The 23,807-nt window shown below is 61.5% G+C and overlaps 1 protein-coding gene across 6 annotated transcripts in view; it reads right to left on the reverse strand.

The window, feature by feature from the left end:
* Positions 1-1,027: 1,027 nt before the first annotated feature.
* FBXW11 (F-box and WD repeat domain containing 11) overlaps positions 1,028-23,807 on the reverse strand; it is a 65,339-nt gene continuing 42,559 nt past the window's right edge. For 5 of the 6 annotated variants that reach the window (XM_055125628.1, XM_055125629.1, XM_055125625.1 and 2 more), the window contains 11 exons: positions 21,056-21,281; positions 17,048-17,234; positions 16,555-16,645; positions 12,893-13,030; positions 11,262-11,380; positions 10,632-10,881; positions 9,864-9,982; positions 8,862-8,972; positions 7,688-7,766; positions 6,595-6,778; positions 1,028-3,395 (listed from right to left, as the gene is read on the reverse strand). In XM_055125628.1, coding sequence (XP_054981603.1) covers positions 6,617-6,778; positions 7,688-7,766; positions 8,862-8,972; positions 9,864-9,982; positions 10,632-10,881; positions 11,262-11,380; positions 12,893-13,030; positions 16,555-16,645; positions 17,048-17,234; positions 21,056-21,281 — 1,482 coding nt within the window. In that variant the 3' untranslated portion in view covers positions 1,028-3,395; positions 6,595-6,616. Of the gene's footprint in view, positions 3,396-6,594; positions 6,779-7,687; positions 7,767-8,861; positions 8,973-9,863; positions 9,983-10,631; positions 10,882-11,261; positions 11,381-12,892; positions 13,031-16,554; positions 16,646-17,047; positions 17,235-21,055; positions 21,282-21,685; positions 21,770-23,807 lie in introns of those variants that run through there. The other variant, XM_055125626.1, reaches the window with a different exon arrangement.

Below are 23,807 nucleotides of genomic sequence, written 5' to 3' on the forward strand. Positions count from 1 at the left end.
GGACCCTCGCTGGGAAGAGGTTCGTGTTTTGGAATCTTACTATTTTTGACTTTTTTCCTTCTTTGTTTTTCGACACCGGGTGGTGTCCAGGGCTGGCTGACTCCTGGCTCTGTGTTCAGGGGTCACCCGGGGGGAGGGGAGGGGGCGCAGGGGACCATCAGGGCAGTCAAGGGTCCAGCCTGGCAAGGCAGGCGCCTCCCAGGCCTCCCCAGCCCCTCCGCGGCAGTGCTCTGGGCCGAGCCCCACCCAGCCGCGCCGGGGGCACCCTGCTGCCCTGGGCACCGAACTCTGGGCCTGTGCGTGCCAGGAGGAGCCTCCAGGCCACTAGCTTGTACTATTTTTGCAATATATTTACATTGAAACATTCTTGTAAAAAATTCATCCAGTTTTCATGTTTGTCTTTTAAAATGTTTTTGGCTTTTATTACGCGGCATAAATATGCATGACTAACGGAGACAGGTCACTGAACCCCTCCGACGACTCCCACCGTGTCCCCTCCGCGCACACGTGTCGCACCCGCGCACATCTACACCCAAGTATCCTCAGTCACGAGTGCGGGAAAACTGGTTAACATGGCTGGGGACCAGAGATCAAGAAGGAAAGAAGCCCTCCCGCTTCCCTCTCCTCAGGGCCCTGCCCTGGGCCTTCTCGTGATGTGTGTATCGGGTATTTAGAAACAGCTCTCACCCCCAAGCCAAGGCCCACTCGCAGTGTCCAGCCCTCGGAGTCCTCTCCCAGACTTACTTTCTTCTTTCCCAATTACTGATCGAACCGTAGGTACTCCTGGGTGCGGATTTGCTTAAGCAGCACCCCCCGCCCTGTTCAAGCCAACTTCCACCCCCTACACCTGCCCCGAGCAGTTGTCAGGGGGCCTCACGCGCCAAGGACACTGCCTTCCACCTCCCTCTCGAGGGCAGCGGAGTTTGCGATCCGACCAATGTGCACGATGTTTCGAGACCAGGTGCCAGGGAAATGGACCAGGATCCCACACGGCTTCTCCGGGCTGGAAAGACTGCTGGAGAGAATATCCGAGTATTGCAACACTTTATTAAGAGTATTGGCTTTGAATTAGTATCTGAAGTAACAACTGCATGAAGCCACGTCGGGTGTACTGCATAATACTCATAACTTGATTGATTGACATTACTTAGCAATGTATTGGACACAGGTCAAACTTTTTGTTTTTTTTTGTTTTTTTTTTGTTTTTTTATCGAGCACATTCCACAGTACAAAGCCGTCATGAGTAATATCTGTACAATTCAACAGTTTCAGTGAGCTCTTCTGACACATTTATTTCAAACAGATAATTGGCGAACATAATTACAAGTTAGAATCAGACTATCCCAGTGCTTTTAAAACATTAATATAGCATGAATTTACAGTTGCTCAGTGATGGGCAGCAAATAAAGTCCAGACTACGCCTGGGAATGACAGCTTGAGAATCCCAGGAAGTCAGAATTCCTTGGGTGCCAACACCCCCTGCTTATAATTTAGTAGGCACGATTCAGACGCCGTGTGTGCGTTCACAGACCATGATCTCCCAAGCAGGAAGAACTTCTATCACCAACATGCAAAAACAACACCAAGGTCCATCTGGGCAGGAGAGCCACCCCTCCACCGTGTCCCCTCCGCGCCCAAGTTCTTTGAAATGAAAACGGAAGATGCGGCAAAAAGGCAAGTCACTTTCGAACACCCCCCCTTGGGCTTGGGTGTGGGGCAGGAGGGACGTGCATCTGAACTCCACTTCTCCACCAAAACAGAAACTAATAGTAACTGGGGGAGGGGGAACTGTAGTAAAAACAAGGAAAAAAACAGTGACGCTTACACACACACACACACCGGCACACGCACACGCACACACGCACACGAGTTGATCCCCGCACCGTTCTCAATGCCAAGGACAAACCAGGGGCCGGCACCGCCCGGAGAGGGTGAGTTGAGAGGAGATTCTTATTGGTCCTTTCAGACAGCACGGACATTCCTTGATCTTTGGAAACAGGCAAGGGGGCAAGTCGAAACCCACTACTGACCTGGGACAGCAGTGCCAACGGGAGGCCTGAGTCCGTGGCACGTGTGGTCGGCTGACTGCAGCCAGGCATCGGGACACCAGCAGTGGTCCCCATGGGTGGCGGGGGGATAGCCTGGCGCGTGGGCTCCGGGGCTGCTGGGAGCCCCGCCCACACCAGGCCGCATGAACGCCAAGCCAGGAAACCCCAATCCCGGGACCTATCCGACTCCCTTCCTGGGGGACAGACACGGGGCAATGACCTTTGACACCGAAAGCAAATGAACACTATGGCCGTGATCGCTACGCTCGGGGGAAGGGAAGTAACAGTCACGACTCTCTCCCCCCACGTTCCACCACCGGAAGCAAGCGTGAAGGTACCCTCGCTCTACTGTACAGACTCGCACAACAGGTAAGACGGTTCATGTGGAACTTTAGAAATGACGACTCTGAAACAGGGTTCCTGGGAGACACGCACGCGCAGACACACAATGACGACAAGCCAAGAACACCGTGAATACTGACTGCAGGAGGGCCCGGGGCAAGCCACGCCTGCCCGCATCAGGTCTCTGAGCCCGGCCCACAGCGAAGTGCGAGCACGCTGGGTCAGGGGCTGTGCCCGGGCCGGACGCCAGCCGCCTTGAGGTTCAACTGTTATGTACATTATATCTACATGCGGATACAGTATCTTAAATTAGGAGGCAAGCACGCAGGTAAAGGCGTTACTCTACCAAGTATCAGGTGGGTGGGGGATGTACAGAGAGAACAGTTAATAAAAGGGGGGGAGAAAAGCTATATTACCTGCTGTGAGATAATATAACCTTATAGTTCTTTAAATTAAAAGAAGCCGATACAGAAAGGAAGTGTAATCCAAAACAAACAAACAAAAAATAGTACTCGAACAACCCAGAGAAATGTTTCCATTGTCCAACGAGTTCCTAATACAAGCCAGAATCCACCAGCACGTGCCCATCAGAAGAGGGGTACTAGCTTCTGCGCGGACGCCGACGTCCTGGGTAGGTGTTTGGCACCCAAACGCTCACCGAGGAACGCTGCTGCTCGATGCCGCCGCGTGCAAAGCGACGCCTCTCGGCGCCAGTGCTCCCGCGTGCTCCTCGGGAAGGACAGTCTGCACTCGGAGCGGGAGAGGCTGTATCACGGAGGGCGGGGGGCGAGGGGCTTCGGGTGGGCTTGAAGTCCGGGAAGGGAGCGCGGCCTTCCCCCGGCAGAGGCCGGGACCGGAGGTGAGAAATGTCGGAGCTTGAAGAGTTAGTTAGGCTGCTTTGCATCTACCCAGCGTCTAGAACCAATTCCAGCTTCATAACTCAGCGGTGAAGAACTTCCGCAGGCGTCTGTAGCCACGGAGCCAGTAGTCCAAGACGAGGAAGCCCTGAGGACACAGCGAGGCCAAGTGAGGCGGGGGGCGGACACAGGGGCAAAACCGGGGAGCAGGGGCCCCCTCGCCTGGAAACCCACCCATACCCACTTCCCAAGGAAGAGAACCCGGGTCCAGCTCGTGACCTGGCTAAGTGAGCGGCGGGAAGGGCCAGAGCCCTCTCCGAGGCACGGCCCTCACCTGATGGCCTACGACCTCCAGATCCCTGCAAGTCCAAGTTTCTCTCTCTTTAATTAATCGATTGGGGGGGGGCATGGCATTCGCACCTGCAGTCAGGGCTTCCTCCCGACCCTGCACTCAGGCATCACTCCTGGTGGGGCTTGAGGGTCTTGATGGGGTGCCAGAGAGTTAGTTAGGCACTAACTAGGAGCAACGAACCCCATTGCTCACGTGCAAGGCAGGCGTCACGCCTGCTGTGCTGCCCCTCTGGCCTCGGTCTAAATTCCCACGACCCGATCCACCTCGCCAGGAGTGCGTGGGCTTTCCCACAGGCCTTTGTGAAATGGCGGTCCATTTCCAGGAAGCTCAAGAATCCGCATCGACCCCCTCGAGGGGGGTGCGAGGGAGGCTCCATCCCAGCGGCCGCTGCCCTCCCGTCAAACATCTTTCTGGAAAAGCCCCCAAGTGCCACGCACACCCTGACCTCACCGCCCCTGTGGGGAAGCGGCTCCCCGTAGCCACACCTCTCTCCCTAGCCACCCGGGCATCTCTGGAATCCTCCGCCGCGGAGGCGACAGTGGGCGGGGCCGAGAGCGAGCGCCGAGGGATAAGGCGGCAAGGTCCCCGAGCACTGAGAGAGCGCAGGTCCCGGCAGACCACAGGCTGGTCAAGCGAGCAGAGACCCTGCCCCGAGGGCCGGCATCAGGCAGAGCCGCTGGGCGGGGACGCGCGGCCAGTCCCCAACAAAGGGGAGCAGGCGCTGGGGGACGCGTCTCGCCAGCAGCCACCATCCTGGGGCCCTTGCAAAGGAGCCGCACAAAGGCGCCACCGGCCGTGGGCCTTGAGCACACATTCTTTTCTTCCCTGGGTTTACTGGCTCAAAAGTTTCCAAACCATGACCTTGGAGTAGAAGAAGACCTTGTATATATATAGTTCTTAGAAGTGAGCAATTCAAAAAATTTCAAAAATTAAAAAAAAAAAAAAAAAGAGTCCAGCCAATAAATCTATTGCTGCATTTGCTGACATACAGACCCTCTTACCTTGTATTTTAGGGGTGAATATTTAACTGCGAGGCTAATCACATAAATCACGGTTTCTTTCTAGGCATAAAGCTTACATGGTAATAATTGTTTTCATGTTACAATAAATGAAAAGAATTTGGAAAGGAGCAACAGAATCTAGAGAGTTGGCAGCCAAGGTTGCCCAGAGCAATTTGCTTTGAAAAGACGTGGGCCCTGCGGGGGACGCGCCCGCGCGGCTGAACTGGAGCAGCCCCCCGGCCGGCCTGGGACGGAGCAGGCCCGAGTTTCCTCAGGTTCTCAGAAAGGGCCGGGAGCAAGCGCGAGAGCCAGAAGGCCGGCCTGGGGACAGCCGCCTCCTGCCCCCCCGTGGACGGCGAGAAGCAGCGAGCCGCCCTCTCCTTGTCTTCCCGCTCCCGAAATGGGCTCGCGCCAAGCCACCTCCCCCTTTCTGGAAAGAGCGAGTGTGTGTGTGTGTGTGTGTGTGTGTGTGTATGTGTGTGTGTGTGCGTGCGCGCGCGTACACGCCAGCAGTCCAGGGGCCACTCGCGGCAGTGCTGGGGGTGGGGGTGCAGGAGGGGACACGCACACAGGAGTCCTCTCTGGGGTCCCGGCAGGCCTGTGCTTACAGGGCCACCAGGCATGTGACTCAGACCTTTCGGGGCACATGGTCCCTGTCCAAGCCACGCGGTGCCACGGTGGAGGCAGCCACAGCCACTACGCTGGGACCGTGGCCGTATGCCAACGAAACTCTATTTATAGATACCAGAATTGGAATCTCATGTAATTTTCATGGTCACGAAGTGTTCTTTTCTAGTACTCTTCTTCAAAGTTCCAAAGAGTCGTTTCTAGCTTGCTATGCTGGGGGCGGGCGCTTGGGTCAAATCTGGCCCCTGGCCCGACACTTACTCAACAGCCCCTTGAGCATAAAGAACTCCCTGGATCTCTTTACTGGGCCCGAGTCTTAAATAGGAGCGCAGAAAGAAAATCAGTGCCTTAGGGTTCCCCAGCTTTGCATCAAAAATTTTCAGGCATCTGCAACACACTTTCTTTACAATGTGAATATCCAACGCAAAGGAAACGTGCAGAAAGAGTCACTAAGAGTCAAGTAAACTTTTAAAATGCAAATGGATTTGGCCGGAGAGAGGGAAGGAGCAGGGCCCTGCCTTTGCATGCGGCCAACTCTGGCTTGATTCCCGGCCCGGGAGGATCCCCCAAGCACAGCCAGGGGTCACTCCTGAGCACAGGGCCAGGGGCACCCTGGGCTTCAGCAAGCCCTGGCTGAATCCTGATGGGATTCCATCTAACAACCGGTGCCAAGACAAAGAAGCCAAGCAAAGCTTCTGTCCCCTGAGCTGGGTCCCGGGACCAGGCCAGGCCTGAGCAAAGGGCCGTGTGGTGTGTGGGGTCAGGAGAGTGACCAGGCTGGCCTCACCGACATGGGTCTTGGAGCCCTCATGAAGGGGACAAACAGTGGCGGCTGACCTGGGACAGCAGGAGGGGAATGACGAGACACCCACGGGAAAGGAGATCCTTGCGCCTGCAAACCCAACCTCACCGGGGTTCGAACTGCCCGGACAGGGGAACCCACTTAGGAAAATTTCATTTTGTGGGTTCCTGGCTATTCCTGGCAGTGCTCAGGGCTTCCTCCTGGGTCTTCACTCAGAGCCTAGATTCTAGCAGGGCTTGGGGAACCACAAGGGGGACCAGAGGGATCAAACCCAGGGACGCTACATGCAAGGCAAGAGCCTGACCCGCTGTCCTATCTCTCCAGCCCGAGTTAAGAAGTTTTCCAAAACCGAAATCAGGGCTGGAGAGGCAGTATCGGGTGGGCCTGGTACGTCCTGAGCCGTCCAGTTCACTCCCTGCCACCACATGGGGCCTCCCCAGCACTGCCAGCAGCTCCCCCCTGCCCAACACACACACACACACACACACACACACACACACACACACACACACACACACACACACACACACACACACACACACACACACACACACACAGAGCTCACCTGACTCGTCAAGCGCAGACTGTTATCTGGAGATGTATGTGTAGGTTCTGGAAGGGGAGCGGGTCTCGCTCTGGGCGCTGGGCGGCACGTTCAGGAAGTCCCAGATCAGAATCGTGTCGTCGTGGGAGCTGCTGATGATCTGAAACTCGTCGAACTGGAGCCGGAACACGCGTCCTGAGTGCTCCTGGGGGACAGGCCCGGCCAGTGAGTGAGTGGGCCCCGGCCTTCCCCTTCTGGGACAGGCGCACCCTTCTCCACCCCGGCCCGTGTCCCCCCACCAGACCCTGCGGCCGCCGTCTGGCGTGTCGGAAAGGCCAACACAGGGGCTGCGGCCAGCAACATCGCGTGAGGCGCATTCCCCAGCACGGTGTGAACCACAGCCACAGGCCTGAGGGCAGGCGCTGTCCCCGGCCCCACCAGGGGTGGCCCCCAAAAGCCCAAGTAAACCAATCAAGAACCTAGAAGCAGGGGCTCAGACCGCTAGACCGGGGGCACAGACTTTCTGCACAGCAGCCGGGGCTCCACTCCCGGCCCCGCCCGTCCCCCCGGTACTGAGCCAGGAGCACCCCTGGAGCACTACTGGGGGCGGCCCACCCCCAAGCAACACCAGCACGGAGAGCGCAAGGCCAGCAGTGCGGTGAGGAGGGGCAGACGTGGGGGAAAGGCCCCGGCCCTGGTCCTGCAGGCCACGCTGCGCAGAGGGGAACAGAGGTAAAATGTAACGAACAGGAAACACAGGAGGCAAAGGAAAATTTTAAAAATCAGCATTTTCAAACGACGTCCCCTCAGAATACAACACGGGTGAGGTGGCGCTGAGAGAGAAGCTCTGCTGGGTTTCCGGGCAAGGCCAAGAGGGCGGATCCCCGAGGCCAGGGGACAGAGTGCCCTGATGCCCCATGGAGCATGTCACCCTGGAGCTCCAGGAAGGCGAAGCCCGTGCCCGAGGCTGCCGTGCACCTGCCGCGCTTCTCCCTGCACAGACCCGCGCAGGGCTTCGGCCTGCCGGGCGCCCACAGGCCTCCTGCCCGGTGCACGGCTCCCGCAGCCCCCCACCCCCAGCACAGGGGCCCCGGCCCACTCAGGGGTCACCTACCACCAACGTGCGCAGACACAGCGTGCTCGCGGGGGCGCGGGGGTCCAGGGCGGCCTGCAAATCCCAGACTTTGATCTTCCTAGAAAGGAAAGCGGAAGGTGATTGGCGCCAAAGGCGATGTGTCGGCAGGGGCCCGGGACCCCGCTCCTGAGTTAGGTCAAACCATGACGTGTGAGTTCCCAAACCATGGGAAGTAAAGGGCTGTAACGTTCTCAGAATTGCTAAAAATTTGGAGAAATGTTATTGAATGTTATTGCATTATTTAAAAATATTTTAATATTATTAGTCTTATTAACAATATTAATATATTTTTAAATATGATGATTATTATTATTGGGCTGGAGCGATAAGACAGTGGGCTAGGGCGTTTGCCTTGCACGTGGCCAACCTGGGTTGATTCTTCCATCCCTCTCGGAGAGCCCGGCAAGCTATCAAGAGTATCCTGTCCGTACGGCAGAGCCTGGCAAGCTCCCCGTGGCGTATTCGATATGCCCAAAACAGTAACAAGTCTCACAATGGAGACGTTACTGTGCCCGCTCGAGCAAATCCATGAACAACGGGACGACAGTGCTATTATAATTATTAGTTTGCTTTTTGGGTCACACCTGGCGATGCTCAGGGGTTCCTCCTGGCTCTGCACTCAGGAATTACTCCTGGCAGTATGTGGGGGACCCTATGAGATGCTGGGAATTGAACCCGGGTCTGCCGTGTGCAAGGTAAAGGTCCTCCCCTCTGTGCTGTCACTCCAGTCCCTATTTTGATATTATTTAAAGCCACTTAGTTCTCAAAATTCAGCTCCTGGCTTGACTGTCTTTGTCCCCAGATTCATGGACCAGGAGGCTGCGGGGTGGGGGGGGGGGCTAGTGGGGAACACAACGGGCACAGGAGCTCGCTGAAGGCCAGGGTCCCTTTCGCCACAGACAACGGCGGGCAGCACAGCCTGACCCCAGCCTGCCGGGAGGGACACTCGGGGGCTCCCTGGACGCTGCCAGTGGCCACTGCGCTCATTCTGAAAGGGGTGAGGCTTTAAGGGAGGATCTTCCAGGTACGCGTGAGGAAAGAGACAGGAGAGGGGAGTGGTGGGGAGGGGTGAGGTCAAAGGTCAAGGGCTGGATTCCAGGGCAGCAGGAGCTTCGAGCACCCACGGGGGACTCGGCACGGCGCGGTCACGTACCCGTCGTAGGCCCCGCTGACGATCCTCTTGTTATCGAAGCGGATGCAGCGCACCAGCTCCTCGTGGCCCTCCAGGACGCGCAGGCAGGCGCCGCACTCGATGTCCCACAGCCTTGGGGAGAGCAGAGCCCGGTCAACGCCTGCCCACCACGCCCCACCGAGACGCCCCAGCCTGGACACAGCCCCTCCTGACACGAGGGGTCCGAGAGAGAAAGACCTCAGGGGGACGCTGGGGCTCGGAACGGGAACTAAGCTTCAGGTGACAGTTCGGGGGTTGGGCCGGTCCCCCCCTTCCTGAGGCACCATCTCTGCCCACCCACTGCGTGCAAGCGGGCAACACGGAGAGGAGGTGCACGGTGGGCAGCCCTGTCTCGCGCCCCCTGCTCTCCCGAGCGTGGCCCAGCTCCCCACGGGGACGCGCGGCCGAGGGCTAGACGACACAGAGGAACTGGTCCCCAGGACCGGCTATAACGCCTCCAGGGCCTCCGAGGGCTGAGAAGTCGCTGCAGGGAACGCGAGCGTGCCCACGTGGCAGAACCAAGCCCGGGTTCTAAGGACACGGAGGGCACTTCCGAAGCTACAAAGGGCGAGGGGAACGGTCCAAGCTGGCGGGTGTCTCCTCTCCTCTCTGATCTTTTACTTATTTATTTTTTTTTGGGGGGGTGGGGGCCGGTCACACTGGCGATGCTCAGGGGTCACTCCTGGCTCTGCACTCAGGAATTACTCCTGGCGGTGCTCGGGGGACCCTGTGGGGTGCTGGGGATTGAACCCGGGCTGGCCGCATGCAAGGCCCGCCCTCCCCGCTGCGCTATCGCTCCGGCCCTGGGCCACTGCGCTGCCCTGGTCACTCTCAGCCCGAGTTCCGAGCACACGCGGGGCCACGCGGGGCCGTGGGGAAGGCCCAGCTACGCGGGACAGCCCGGAGAGAAACGTCTCCCCAGGGCCCAGCAACCTAACGCAGAGGGTGGGTGGGACGCGGCGGCCGCCGAGGGGCTCCGCCCACCTGATGGTGTTGTCCGAGGAGCCGCTGACCACCAGCCGGTCCCGGTACTGCAGACAGGCGATGCCCCGCTTGTGCCCGTTCAGAGTCCGCACGAACTCACAGGTGCTCGTGCTCCAGACCTGCGGGACAAGCGGCCGCGCGGTTAGAGTGGGGGCGGGGAGCCCCCCAGTCTCCCGAGGAAATCAGGGCTGTGGAGACCCGCCAGAGACGCGGTCGTGAGGACACGCTCGCCCTCACCTCCACCGTGGGGCTGGGGGCACTCGGGGGCCGCGCCAGGGCCGTCTGGTGTGTGAGCAGTCAGCGACCCCTCCCGTGTGAGACCCTCTGCGGGACCGAGATGTTCACAGACACTCAACTGGTCACCGGCTGACCCGGGAGTCCAGAGCCCTTCCCCGGGCTGCCGGACATGCCTGGCACGGACCTGCCTGCAAACAGGGCTGGGCCAGCGCTCGCCCTGTCTGGGACCCGAGATCTGCACGGCCCAGGGCCTGGGTGCAAGGAGACAGGCCCTCAGGTCCTGGTCAGAGCCCAGTGCCCCAGACACACACACACACACACACAGAGACACACAGACACACACACACACCCCTGGAGGACCCCAGCCCCGATGACCCCGACTCCCCAGCACGCAGCCCAGGCCCGTGCCGCGGCAACTCTCCATGTCTATGCCTCTCTGTGTCTCGGCTCTGCCGCAGACCAGCCGCGGGGCCGCCCACGGTGCCAGGAGGGGGCACATCCTCTGCCCAGGCGCTCCGAGTGGACACTCACTTTGATGGTCCTGTCGCCGGAGGCGGACACGATGTACTTGTCGTCGAAGTCCACCACGTTGACGGCCGCGCGGTGGCCCACCAGGACGCGGCGCAGGGTGATGTCGGTGGCCGAGGCCATGTCCCAGACGGCGATGGAGCGGTCCTTGGAGCAGGTGACCATCAGCCCATTGCTGAAGCGCAGGTGCAGGACGGCCTCGTTGTGGTGGATGAGCGTGTTGAGCACCTCGCCCGTGTGCACGTCCCACACCCTGCGGGCGGGGGCAGGCTCAGACGGAGGGCGCAGGGGCCGGGGCCTGGGGGGGTCTGGGCCACGTCGCCCGAGAGACAGGCAGAAGCCCCCACTGCCCCGAGACAGAGTCGCAGAGAACCGGGCAGAAGGGGGGACGCGGAGATACCCCAGCTCTGAGTCTGTGTCCGGGCTGAGGTGACGGGTCCCCTCCTGACCAGGGGCTTGGAGGGCATCGAGGCCGTCTCCCCCGCCACACCCACCCCCTGCCAGCAGCCCTGCCTCCTGGCGCGCAGGAGCATGGCCACGGCACCCGGGTAAGGGGCACAGAGCCTCTGTGCCAACGGGGGCGGCTCACGGGACGGCCCCGAGCCATGGTGACCTGCCGGACGCGTCACCCACCTCACTGTGGAGTCCGAGGAGCCCGTCACGATGACCCGCTCGTCGTACTGGAGACATAGGACGGAGCCTGTGTGGCCCGTGAGCACCTTCAGACACTCCAGGCTGGTCTTATCCCAGATCTGCGGAGAAGGGGACCGTCAGGCGAACCGTGTACCAGCCCAGCCCCGGCGGGACAGATGGAAGCCATGGCGGCGGCAAGGTGGGACGAGCGACCGGTCTCCCTCCCTCCCTCCCTCTCTCTCTCTCTCTCACACACACATACACACACACACACGCGTGTGCGCACACACGGTCTAAGGGAGGGGGACCCCCAGTGCCTCCCCGCACACGCAGGCGTGGTCATGTCGATGGCGTGCCTGGCACACGTGTACCCCACATACTCAGCCGTACAAAGGGAGTTGGAAAACAAAACACAGCTGTCAAAAGGCTCAAAATGTGAGGACATTATCAGAGTAAATGAAATGAAATTTTAATGAGAAAACACTACTTTACTAACTTTAAAATTGTAGGGGCTGGAGAGATAGCACAGCGGGTAGGGCGTTTGCCTTGCACGTGGCTGACCCGGGTTCAAATCCCAGCATCCCATATGGTCCCCTGAGCACGGCCAGGGATAATTCCTGAGTGCAGAGCCAGGAGTAACCCCCGTGCATCGCCAGGTGTGACCCAAAAAACAAAAAACAAACAAAATAAAATTTGTAGTGGTCATATATAATATGTGTATTTGTTAAAAAAAAAAATAAAGTATTAAAAAGCACTTTCCAAATACTGGTCTCTTTTTTTTTTCTTTTGCTTTTTAGGTCACACCCAGTGATGCACAGGGGTTACTCCTGGCTCTGCACTCAGGATTTACCCCTGGCCGTGCTCAGGGGGCCATATGGGATGCTGGGAATCAAACCTGGGTTGGCCACGTGCAAGGCAAACACCCTACCCGCTGTGCTATCGCTCCAGCCCCTGGTCTCTTTCTTCTTAAAAAATAAAATAAAATAAAATAAAATCATTCCAGTATTTTCCAAGTTTTCAATATCGTCCAAACATAATAAGGGAAAGAAAATTGATGGTTTTTTTCAAAGACTGAACTGCTAAAAATAGATCCCAGGGTCCTGTTCTTTCCTCTGTGAAAGAATACTCTGGAGAGCAACCATCATCATCCTCAGAGGTGACCATTAGAACCGGCCTCGGCGAGGACAGGGTCCTCTAAACCAGCCCCGTGTGTCCCTTACGGGGGCAGGGCCAGCAGGGCTGTGGCCAGAGCTGGAGAAGGGAGAGTCCTGCCGTCCGTGTCCTGGAGCCGGGACGCCACTGAGGGGCCTCCTCTCGCCAGGGGCTACCTCGCCCCGTGAGTGTGGCGGGGACGACGGGGCTGGCATCTCGACGGCTCCCAGTGACGGCCAGCCACAGCCTCATTACGGAAAGGGGGAAAGAGAGAATCCACGTTCCCTTCATGAGAAGTAAGGCTCAGAGTGAAACAACGGCCCGGCAGAGAAGCCGTCCAACGCGGAACCCGGAGCAACACCCCGGATTCCTCCCGAGCAGGAAGTGAATGAAAAAGAACAGGAAGTGCCCCGGTGGGTTGGTCCTCTGGGGGCCTCGGCCGGTCCACAGGCCGGCCAGCGGGAGCCCGACGCCCTCACCTTGATGGAGTTGTCCCGGAGCCCGCTGATGATCTTCTCGTCGTCATACTGCAGGCAGTAGACGCCCTTGCTGTTCTCCGAGCGGCACTGGATCCGCTGCAGGTTGTGCCGGCCGCACCGCCAGTTGGATTCTATAGTCTGGGGGGCACAGGGGGGGGCAGGGGGAGAGGTGAGCCTCTGCCTCCGGGAACAGCAGAGCACGCGCCCGCCCAGACACGGCACTTCTGCTCCAGCGTTCCTACCCATCTGGCAGCAATCACGGGATTTCCAATGAGTTTGGGCTGGGTTTGAGGAGGGAAAAAAAAAAGGCCCAGACAGAATTCAATATGCCTAAAGAATGCCTTTTGCACCCAAAGCATACAAATAAATAATAACTCGCCGGGTCACTTGCTAATGCCAATCAAAATATCTGGCGGAAGATCCACATCACTGCGGGGCCGACCCTGGCAGGCCCGGGACCCGCCCAGCGCACGGCGCTCACGGCCGGCAAGAGAAACCCAAGCCGCTCTCCAAGACGACCGCCGGAGGAAGAAGCTGGACCACGACCGCCTTTGATCTTCCTGCGGGCGGAAGCGCGTCGGCGCAGAACAGCCCGTTTCACGCGTGGATTCTCGTGGGCGCCTCTGAGAGCCAAGCCCAGGTGCCCGGACCCACAGGAAGCGCCGTCCCCCCTCCCAGAGTGGCGCCCGGCCCGGACACACAGGGGACCAGAACTGACGTGCTGCGAACGTAACCGCACCCAGCCTCTTCCCGGTGGGTGTGTCAGAGGGGACCCCGAGAGCCACCCCAGGGCTGGCAAGTGGCACCTTCAGGGTCTCCCACGCTCCTGGGCAAGGCGCTGGGTCACTTGAGCACCCTAATGTCGAGGCCAAAATGACTGTCACCTCCCCGGGAATGAAGGACTGGGGGCTCCGGGACAGGGAGCACTTAGAAAGGAGAGGCAGGCCCATGACGGGTGGCCTCGGCACATGGCACGGGATGTGGGGGAACCAATCCCGTCCCGGCAGACTCCCAGCCCAGCTGTCCCGGGGAAGAGCAGGGTGGGGGCACACTCCCCCCAGAGACCCCCTGCCCTGATGGGCTCGGAGCACGGCGCCTCCGAGACCACTTTGCAAACCCGACACGCGCCAGGGGTACCTGCCCCGCTCCCTCTCGGCAGACACCAGGCACCGAGCCAGAGACCGTCTCCAAAGGACCCTGGAGCCAACCCCGACGCTTGCAGCATCTCTGAGACGTGGCGTCTCTGGTGACCGTGACCGAGCCCCAGGTCAGCACTGGCTGAGGTGCACAGGCAGTCGTCAGGCCGGGCCTGGGACACGGGACGCCCAGGCCGCTGCGTGTCACCGGTCAGGCGGGCGCCGCCTTCCAATCCCCACGGCTGTTCTCGTGCCTGATACACACACGCTCGCCCGAGATGCAGAGAGACGGGAGGACGAGTAAGAGCTGCCTCATCTCGGAACCCACTGAAAATGCCAGGGCTCCTCGTGAATGTGTGTGTATGAAAGTGTGAGTGTGTGTGAGAGGGTGTGTGAGAGTATATCTGAGTGCATGTGAGTGGGTGTTTAAGTGTGAGTGTGTGTGAGAGCGTGAGTGTGAATGTGTTTGAGTGTGTACGCGTGTGTGTATGTGAGAGCATGTGAGTGTGTGTGAATGTGCGAGTGTCTGTGTGAGTGTGTGTCTATGAGAGTGTGAGTATGTTGAGTATGTTGTATGAGAGTGTGTGTGTGTGCATGTGAGAGCGAGTGTGTGTGTGCACTCACCTTGCCCTATTTGTGGGGGTGGGGTGGGATACACACCTGAGTGAGCAGGGGCCTGCGGGCAACCTGGGGGCCCCGCTCTATCTTCAGGCGAGGGGCCAGCCCTCCCGCCAGAGGACCCGAACAAGGCCGGGGCTGTGAGCGCCCCCTGCTGGGGGCACGGGCGCCGTGGAGGGCCCCTCTCCCTCTGTAAGCAGCTGCAGCAGCAGGAAGCCTGGGGCTGGGGTCAGGGCAAGGCCTAGGTCGGCCTGCAAGGGGGGCGATGACCACGGTCCAGACCTCTGTAGGGACCTCCCTCCGCCTAGGGGGCTGCACGCCCACGCCCCCAACAGGCGCTCTGAGCACTGCCTGAGGAGCAGGCGGGGCCCGCTGAGCTAGCTCTCAGTTCCCGACTAGAACGTGGAACTCGATACAGAGAACGTTCAGTCGGTGCGAGCCATTGTTCTTCCTCCTTAATTTAGGATTTGTTTCTAACATGTTAACGGGAGCCCCATAAATGTTCCTGTCTCGAATCATCGCTGTGTTAATGTGTCTGTCTGTCTACTCTCTCCTGGAGCCGGAACTCAGAAAACCCCCCTAGGAAACACGTCTGGGCAAGCAAGCAGCCCGTTCCCAGGACACGACCTCCCCATCCTAACGAGGGTCCGACAGCCATTTCGGGACAGGACTGCCCCGTCACAACGAGGGTCTGACACAGAGACCTGCAGGGGGCCTGGGCGGGATGGGGGGGGGGGCCGAGTTCACCTGGGTTACTGTTGGTTAGGGGAGCGCTCACGGGAGCCGGGGAAAGGAAGGGTCTTCCTCTCTGGAGCCTGGCTGAGCATCCAGCACCCCCACCAGCAACCAAGGAGCAGACACTGTGATTCGGGGGGTGTGTGTATGTTATGTATGTTTTTTGTGTGTGTGTGAGAGAGAGGGAGAGATGGGCAGACACTGTGATTCGGGTGTGCGTGTGTGTGTGCGTGTGTGTGTGTGTGTGTGCAAGAGAGAGAGAGAGAGATGGGCCCTCCGTGCACGCCCCCGCCCCCCAGGAGCCACGTCCACCCCGAGTCTCCACGACGGACACGGAGGGGGGACTGGGCCGACACTGCGGCCGTCGGAGGGCCTGCTCAGCCCGTGCTCCCGTGAGCGAGATTCCAGCCCTGCTCTGCCGGGCCCTTAATGGCGGGGCCACCCCATCAGCCCACATCTGCCGGGAGGCGGAGGGGGCCAGAGCGGCCCCGAGCACATGTTTCTCCGTTAATGGATCCTGGCACAATAACTTTTATGTCTCCCACCTGGGGGAAGAGGATTACTTCACGTTCGGGAAACTGCGTGGCGCTTTATGGGGACACGGGATCACCTGCCCGGCCAGGGAGGAAGCAGGGGACGCGGCCAGGAGCGGGCCGAGCACGTGTGACGGAGTTAATGAGCAGTGCCGGGGCACGCCGAGCAGCGCACGGAACTAATTAGGACGGGCGGACAGTCCCCACGTCCCCACTGCTTCTCGTCAAGTTTACGGGGTTTCAGGGTCTGGTGGAGACCCCTCCGGCCCAGAGTGGTCCAGGAGCGCGACTGCTCATAAAACCCACTCAGCCGTTGCTGAGAATCATCTCTGAGTCCCCTGGCGAAACTTTCCGGGGTATTTACAGAGGAAGCCGGCCCGGCCTTCACTCACGGCACCGAGAGCCAGCCTGCCCCGCACTCCAGGCCTGCAGCACTGGGAGACACTTACGAAACGAGGGGGAGAAAAGAGGTTGTTCAAGTGAAGGTTGGAGTGAACCCACAGCCTTGCAGGCGCCTTCCCAGTTTCAGAAAGGGGTAAAGCAGAAAGGTTTATACCCGCCCCGAAGAGCAACCACACAATCGTGTCGTGCGACAAACAAGTGACCAGAGGCTGAGAGCAAGACAGAGAGCCGCAGTTACCTCTATATCCTGGATGATCTTTGGGTACAGTGACCTGTAAAACGAGTTGGGAGGGCCGTCCGTGGGCCTGTTTTTAAACAGGTACTGATCCCTGGCAGAGGAAAAACAAACAAGTCACATTTCTCGCACAAAAAAAGGTGACCGTTCACTAAGCTGTCCTGAGGGCCCGGGACCCCTCCGGCAGCCCCTGACCATGACCCCAGATGTAGCTCGCCCACACAGCTGCCCCCCTCCGCCCTGACAGACCCTGGTCAGCCGAACCCAGGGCCCCTCAAACTTCTCAGAGTGCCCCCCGCCCCCTCTGTGCTCTGGATCAGGCTGGACACGCCCCTCGGCCCACCCCACGGGCCTGCTCCCCTCCTGCTCCCCCGCTCTTCCCTGCACCATCACTTCTCGTCCACCCTGTTCCTCGGCTTATTCCAGGGGGTGTGGGCAGACCCCTGACGGTGCTCGAGGACCCCAGGGGTGCCCGTGGGGCCCCTCGGGCACTCACCAGCCCCTGCGCTCCGACAGCCCCTTCCAGAGCGGGTCGGTGCGCACCATCCTCTCGATGAGCTTCTTCCACAGCATGCCCTCCGAGATGACCCGCTGCCATTCCTTGCACACCAGCTCCGCGGCACACAGCGACCTGGCGTCCAGGTAGGAGAGAATGTTTTCTGCTATGTGATCTAAGCCTTGCTCTACAAAACAGAAAAGGCCGTAAGGGAGTGGGCGGGCGGCAGGGGCACGCGCGCGGCCGAGGGGGCTCCCGGGGGGCGTGACGGGCATCCCCGGCCCGGCCTGGCTCCATCTCTGCAGCCCTCACCAGCGCTGCACCTGTGCGGGTGGCCAGAGGGGGCACTGGCCCTCTGCCAGGCACGGCCCCCCGTGCGCTGAGCCGGGAACCCACCACCTCAGGTGGGGCCCAGGGAGCGTGTGCTGGCCAAGCCCGGGGGGCCCAACGCCCTTCACGAGCCCAGAGCGTGCGGAAGGGGGCGAGAGCTGTTGCCCTCACGGCCGTCAGTGTGGGAGAAACCCGCCAGGGCCCCCAAACTCCAGAGCGAAGCTGTTTCCACGCACAGACACAGGCACACACAGGCATGCACAGACGTGCACATACACATACATGCAGACACACACACACGCAGATGCACACACATATGCACACACAAAGGCGCGCGCGCGCACACACACACACACACACACACACACACACACACACACACACACACACGGGCTCACCAGGACAGGCCCCCGGGAGCACTGCTGGGAGCGGCCGGGGCACACACACTGGAGCCCTGGCCGCCTTTTAAGAGCAGACGTGCCACTCGAGTCTGTGGCTGCACACAAACATGGCCGAGCACCCCCCAGCCCCGGCGCCGACCAGCGGGGGAGCGGTGCTGTCTGCCAGGCGCGGCCCGAGGCCCACCCTGAGACCCCTGAACAGCAAGGCTTCGCAGCTCTCAGGCCCAGGAGACAGGCTTGGGCAGAGCCCGAGACCCTCTGGCTCAGGTGTGGGGGATGCAGGGGAGACGCTGACGCAAGCTCCTCTCGGCCCGTGTGTCACGCTCTGCTCTGGCCCCTACCGCAGCCGGCCACCCGGGGCCACTTCCTCCTGCCTGACCCGGGATGAGGACGACCCCCCGAGTGCTGACTCCCGGGGAGGGGGAGGGCAGCTGTGAGGAGCAGCGGCCTCCCGACCCGCTCCCGACCCCTGGCTCTCTGGGCCTGGGTGCGACTTCTGGAACTGGCCTCCCATCACCACTCCAGGGCGTTACCTGACTCTCCTGCCCAGTGGGCACCCCACCGGCCCTGCAAGATGGAGCAGGGAGGTCACTCTCCCGAGTCCAGGCACACGTGCCAGGTGGGTCAGAACCAAGGACAGCACCCAGGCTCTGTCGCCCACCCCCACCCGGCACCCCAGGCCTCGGGCACTGGGTCCCGGGCGGCCGAGGGGCTCCGCGTCCTGGCGTCACACTCGCTGGGGAAGGCAAAGGAGGAAGCAAAGGGACGAGACCCACATGCCAGGCCTGCCAGCTCGGCTCCTGGGCCGGCTCCCGCGTGCCCTGCCAGGGCTGGGACCAAGAGGTTCCTCCGGGGGGTCCTGGTCTGGGTCAGGGAGGGTGGTGGGAGCTCCACAGGCTCCTCTCCGCATGCTCAGCCTCCAGGAAGGGCCGCCGTCCACTGCCCAGTGAAGGGGCACTGCTGTCCACTGCCCAGCGCAGGGGCACCGTCGTCCACTGCCCAGCACAGAGGCACCGTCGTCCACTGCCCAGCACAGAGGCACCCCGTCCACTGCCCAGCGCAGGGGCACCGCTGTCCACTGCCCTGCCCAGGGGCACCACCGTCCACTGCCCAGCACAGAGGCACCCTGTCCACTGCCCAGCGCAGGGGCACCGCCGTCCAGGACGACCCTGTGTGGGTCAGGCAGGGGCCCAAGCCCACCCGCTGGAGGAGAAAGCCCGGGGCGGGCACAGGCAAGGCTGCACAGCTCGCCCGGGCGCCGCCTCCTTGGGGCCTGGCACGGAGCTGCCAACCGGGCTCGCCCAGCGAGGCAGGGACGGTCCCCAGGCCTGACGGCAAACGGACCTGCCACACGCTGCTCGCAGGCGTGAAGGGGCCCCCTGCCATGCCTCAAGGGCCCGCGTCTGGCTCTCATTTACTCGGCTGTGCTATGACAGCCCCCTCCCCCCTCTTCCAGGTCTCACACACACACACACACACACACACACACACACACACACAGTGACTACAGGCAGCAGAAGAAGGGCTGGATGCACTTCCACAAGAAATTAAGACAACTGGAGGGCACCCGTGGCGAGCCGGCGTGCAAGTCACACCGCACCAGAAGGAGCGGACGCGCAGCGGCCCCCGTGCCGTGGCTGGAGCTGCTCGGGACCCGGCGCCCCAGCCTCCGTCCCAGAGACTTGGCGGTCTCAGAAACGCAACTCCAAGCGCAGCTGCAACGTCGCGTCCTTCCCCAGGCACCCGCCCCTCTCCCGGTGGGGAGGGGGCTCCAGACAGGGACGGGCAATGGGCACGGCCTGGACGCCTGACGCCTTGCCCTCTGCCCCCCGGGCGGACTCCTGGAGAATCCCGGAGCAGCAGAAAGGTGCCCGGCCAGGCCCCTGCCCCTGGGTGACGTCACCGTGAATCAACTCGGAAACTCGTGGGGGCAGAACCCGAGCTTCCTGGCATGGTGCTCAGCCCTCTGGAGAGCAGGTGCTTCCTGCCCCACTGGACGGTGAGTATGCATAAGTGTGTGTGTGTGTGTGTGCGCGCGCACATGAGTGTGTGCGTAAGCGTGTATGTGTGTGGGGGCACCACCTGGAGACTGTGTGTGCCATAAGTATGTATGTGAGCATGTGTGTCTGCGTGGGCACCGTGCATGAGTATGTGTGTGAGCGTGTATGTGTGAGCGTGTGTGTGAGTTTGTGTGTGTGTGTGTGTGTGTGTGAGAGCAGGAGCATGCAGAGCCCGTCTGACAAAGCCCCGTCTGCCCCTGGGGCCCAGAGCCCGCAGCGCCGGCCCCGATCTCCGCACAGCACGGACACCAGGCCCGAGTAAGGGGCCACACCGGGGGCCACCCCCATGAGCCGCCAGCACCGTGGACGTGGCCAGCGCAGCCCCAGCGACGAGACTCCCGTGAACACAACAGGCTGACATACGTGTATGTGCTCAGGTCAAACCGTGTTCAGGCAAAGAGCAGCGTAGCAGAAATATGTCCACGTCCTGCTCACGGTCCACTCGCTCCGACGCAACATTCAGTAACACAAAACTCCACTGTACCAGAGGCACGGACAATGCCTTCGGATTCGCTATAACGCAAGCTGAGTCGTCTGCGATTCCACTAACCATGTTTATATCCGTAACACATGTTCATCTGTTCCGTCTCCTCTCTGAGACGAGCCCTCCCCGGGCGAGGGGCCGAGGCGGGCAGCAGCGCTCGGCAGAGCGAGCACACGCCAACAGCGCCACCTCGTGGAGGGCCCGGAAACAGGCGCCCCGCACCCGGCAGCGCCCGAAGACCAGCAAGGCAGACGGAGGAGCGGGCTGCAGGCAGGTGCAGAGGGGCCGTCCTCACAGGACCCCCGAAGGGGCGCCGGCACACGGCGTGCTGGGACCCGGCAAAATCACCCCGACGCAAGTGGTGATGCCTCCACAGGGGACAATCTCGGACTGCCCCGAGTCACCTGCCCCCTGATGCGCGTCTCCCCGACTCTGGGGCCGCCCCCGCTGCCCAGCGGGAATGGCTGGGAGGAAAGAGGCCCAGGCCGAGCGCCGTCCAGAGAGGGGCCGGCCGAGGATGTGGCCGATATCTTTACCACGCCCCCCTCAAACACGCAGAAACCCTGGGGGGTGGGGGGAAGGCACCCTGCAGGGTCCCCTGAGCACCACCAGGGGGCACTCCTGAGTCGCGCCGGGAAGTGCAGCCCGGCCAGCCGTGGCATGGGACACCAGGCAGCATGCCACCGACTCCCGCCTGCCCTGCCAGGCCCCGTGGGGAAGGGCGCGCTGTTACCTGGTAAGGCGGTAATGAAGTCCCGCTGTAACATGGGCTTCAGGTAAGAGTTAATATGTCCATGCTGGTAATGACACATCCGTGAAATGAGGTGCTCCACAAACTCCACTTGATCCGACTCAGACCACTGGTCGAAGTACTTAATACACAAGTCTTTCTCCTTCTGGTAGTTGCCTTCCGAGGGCCGCTTCCGGGAGACGATCACAGACGACGTCCCGTTACTTATCTGGGGGAGGAGAGCAGAGCTTCAGGGGTCGGCAGGGAAGGCTGACCGGAAGCGCGAGGAACCCCCTAGCCGGCCCCATGCGCCTGGCCCCCGGCCCCCAGCCCGTCCTTCCCGTCCTTCCCACATTCACTCCAGCAGCAGCTTCGCAAAAGGGGCAGGCGGGGGCTGTGTGCCCACGGGGGTCTGCAGCAGCGGAGGCGCCCTGCACCTCGGGAGCCTGCTGCCGGGGGAGAGCCCGTGCCATGCTGCGGGGCCGCGGGGTCTCGCATGTGGACAGCACGTGGCCGGGGCCCTGAGAGGCCAGCACTGCCTCGGGGACCGCGTTTACAGCCCACCTCCCCCCGGGAGTGGACACACAGCCTGCCCGGCAGGACCCCAACAACCCCGCGGCGTCTGCCACGCACCTGCCCCGCCATGTGCCTGGGGCCCGTCTGTAGCACTGGACCACATGCGTCCACCGCCGCCGCCGCCATCAGGAGCCACGCTGGGGCTTCTGCACGCCTCTCCACGTGTCCCCCTAACTCCCGGACACCGCCACCAGGGGGCAGCCGTGGCCAGACTCAAGTCCACAGACAGACTTCGGACCCGGCTTCTGGGCGGAGGCACACCGGCTGTGCTCAGGGCTCACTCCTGGTGGTGCCCCGGACCACGCCAGGGGAGGCTGCAAGCGCCTCGACCCCTGGGCATCTCTCTGGTCCCCCAAACCAAATACTTTAATCCACAACAAAGTCAAAAATATCTTATAAAGCGCAGCGGGGAGGGCGTCTGCCTTGCACACGTTCGAGTCCCAGCATCTCACAGATCCCCGAGCACCGCCAGGAGTAATTCCTGAGTGCAGAGCCAGGAGTAATCCCTGTGCATCGCCGGGTGTGACCCAAAAAGCAAAAAAAAAAATATGAAAACCATAAAAACAACCACCATGAAAGCAGTGGGCCAGGGAGACCGTCCGGAGAGCAGGGCGTTTGTCCTGCACACAGCCGGCCTGGGTCTGATCTCCGGCACCCCGGGGGTCCCCTGAGCACTGAGCCCAGCAGGCAGCTCTGAGCAACGTCGCTGAATAAATACCCAAATCGGTACCAAACAGGACAGCTCGACCACCCGCTGTGCTCCCAGTCAGCTTCAGAGACGCCTCGGCCGTTTCTAAGATGAAGGGCACCCGGGGCCCGACGGCGCAGGGCTGAAGGCCTGCACGCGCTGGCACTCGCTCAGCTGACGGCCTCCCGGCCACTCCCGCTGTGCCCCCTCCCCGAGCCCCCGGCAAAGGAGGAGGACGTTCACCGTGCTGCCAGCCAGCCGTGCCCGTGCAGGGAACACGTAAGGAAGCCGCCACAAGGAAAGCCCCCGAGACGAAGACGCGGCCCCTGTCACCAACCGTCAAACAGGACAAAGGAAAGACGAGTGGAGGGGACACGCGAACACTGCTGGGGGCCCGCCTGGGCCCACACCTGCTCCTCGCAGCGAGAGGGACGCCAAGCATTCCCGGTCCTCCCGTCCCGGACGCCCCAAACCTCCCCGGAGTCGCCCTCGGGCTGGAGGACGTGTGTGAGAAACACGGGGCGCCAAAGTAGGAAGAGCCGCTGTGGGGTGACCAAGGCCTGTCCCCACGCGGCGGGGGGGACACACACTGTCCCTGCTGGCACCGCCTCTGGGTCTCGCGGCCAGGGAACCCGGGACGGGGGGCCCTGCAGGAACGCAAGCCCCCAACGCCGAGCTGGCACGGCGGCGGGATGGGAGAGGAAAGGCCGGGGCAGCAGGTGACAGGCCGGCCACACGGACACGGGGCCATTCGGGGGACAAAGCCCCCACCCCCCGCGTGCCCATCTGCCCCGTGCGAGTCAGCAGCTCGACGGACACCAGGCCCTTCCCAAAGGACCCGGAGCCCGTGGCGGGGACTGGGGAACGGGCTGTGGGCACCAACGCCACCCGACAGTCACAGGGGCCATGGGTCCGAAAGACCCCTCTTCCATCTGACCCTCCCTAACTCAGGTGCTCGAAGGAGGGAAAACAAGTTATCTGGATCATGCGGAGTCTTGTGAATCCTAAACAAACGTGACCAGCCAAATGGGTTCGTGTCCACGCTGGCCTGAGTTCCGTGGCCTGTGGCTAACATGCCCCGCCCCCCCCCCCCCACGGGCCAGGGCCTGCTTTCATACACCCAGAGGTCGTGCTCCACCCCCAGCCCTGCCCCACAGCCTCCAGGGGGCGCTGCGAGCCGGGCACGCCTGCGCAGGAGACCACCCCGGAGACAATCCCCCTCTAAGGAAGCGCCAACCTCCCGGCCAGGCAGACGCTCCCTGAGGATGGAGGCGCCCAAAGGAGACGGGGAGAGAGCACCGAGGCCAGGAGCCCCCCGAGGTGCCTCGGCACTGGACTGGCCTGCGGCCGCTCAGACTCGACCTGGGGCCCCCTGGATGTGGGGGGGGAGGCCCCAAGCATGCCCCGAGTCCAGGCAACACAGGGTGGGTGCAGGGCAAAGCCACTTCCTGGGCGCGGAGAGGCGGGCGAGGGGCCAGGCCAGGAAAGGCG

This window comes from Sorex araneus, chromosome 2 (genome assembly GCF_027595985.1).
Source record: "Sorex araneus isolate mSorAra2 chromosome 2, mSorAra2.pri, whole genome shotgun sequence".
Classification (NCBI taxonomy): Eukaryota; Metazoa; Chordata; class Mammalia; order Eulipotyphla; family Soricidae; genus Sorex; species Sorex araneus.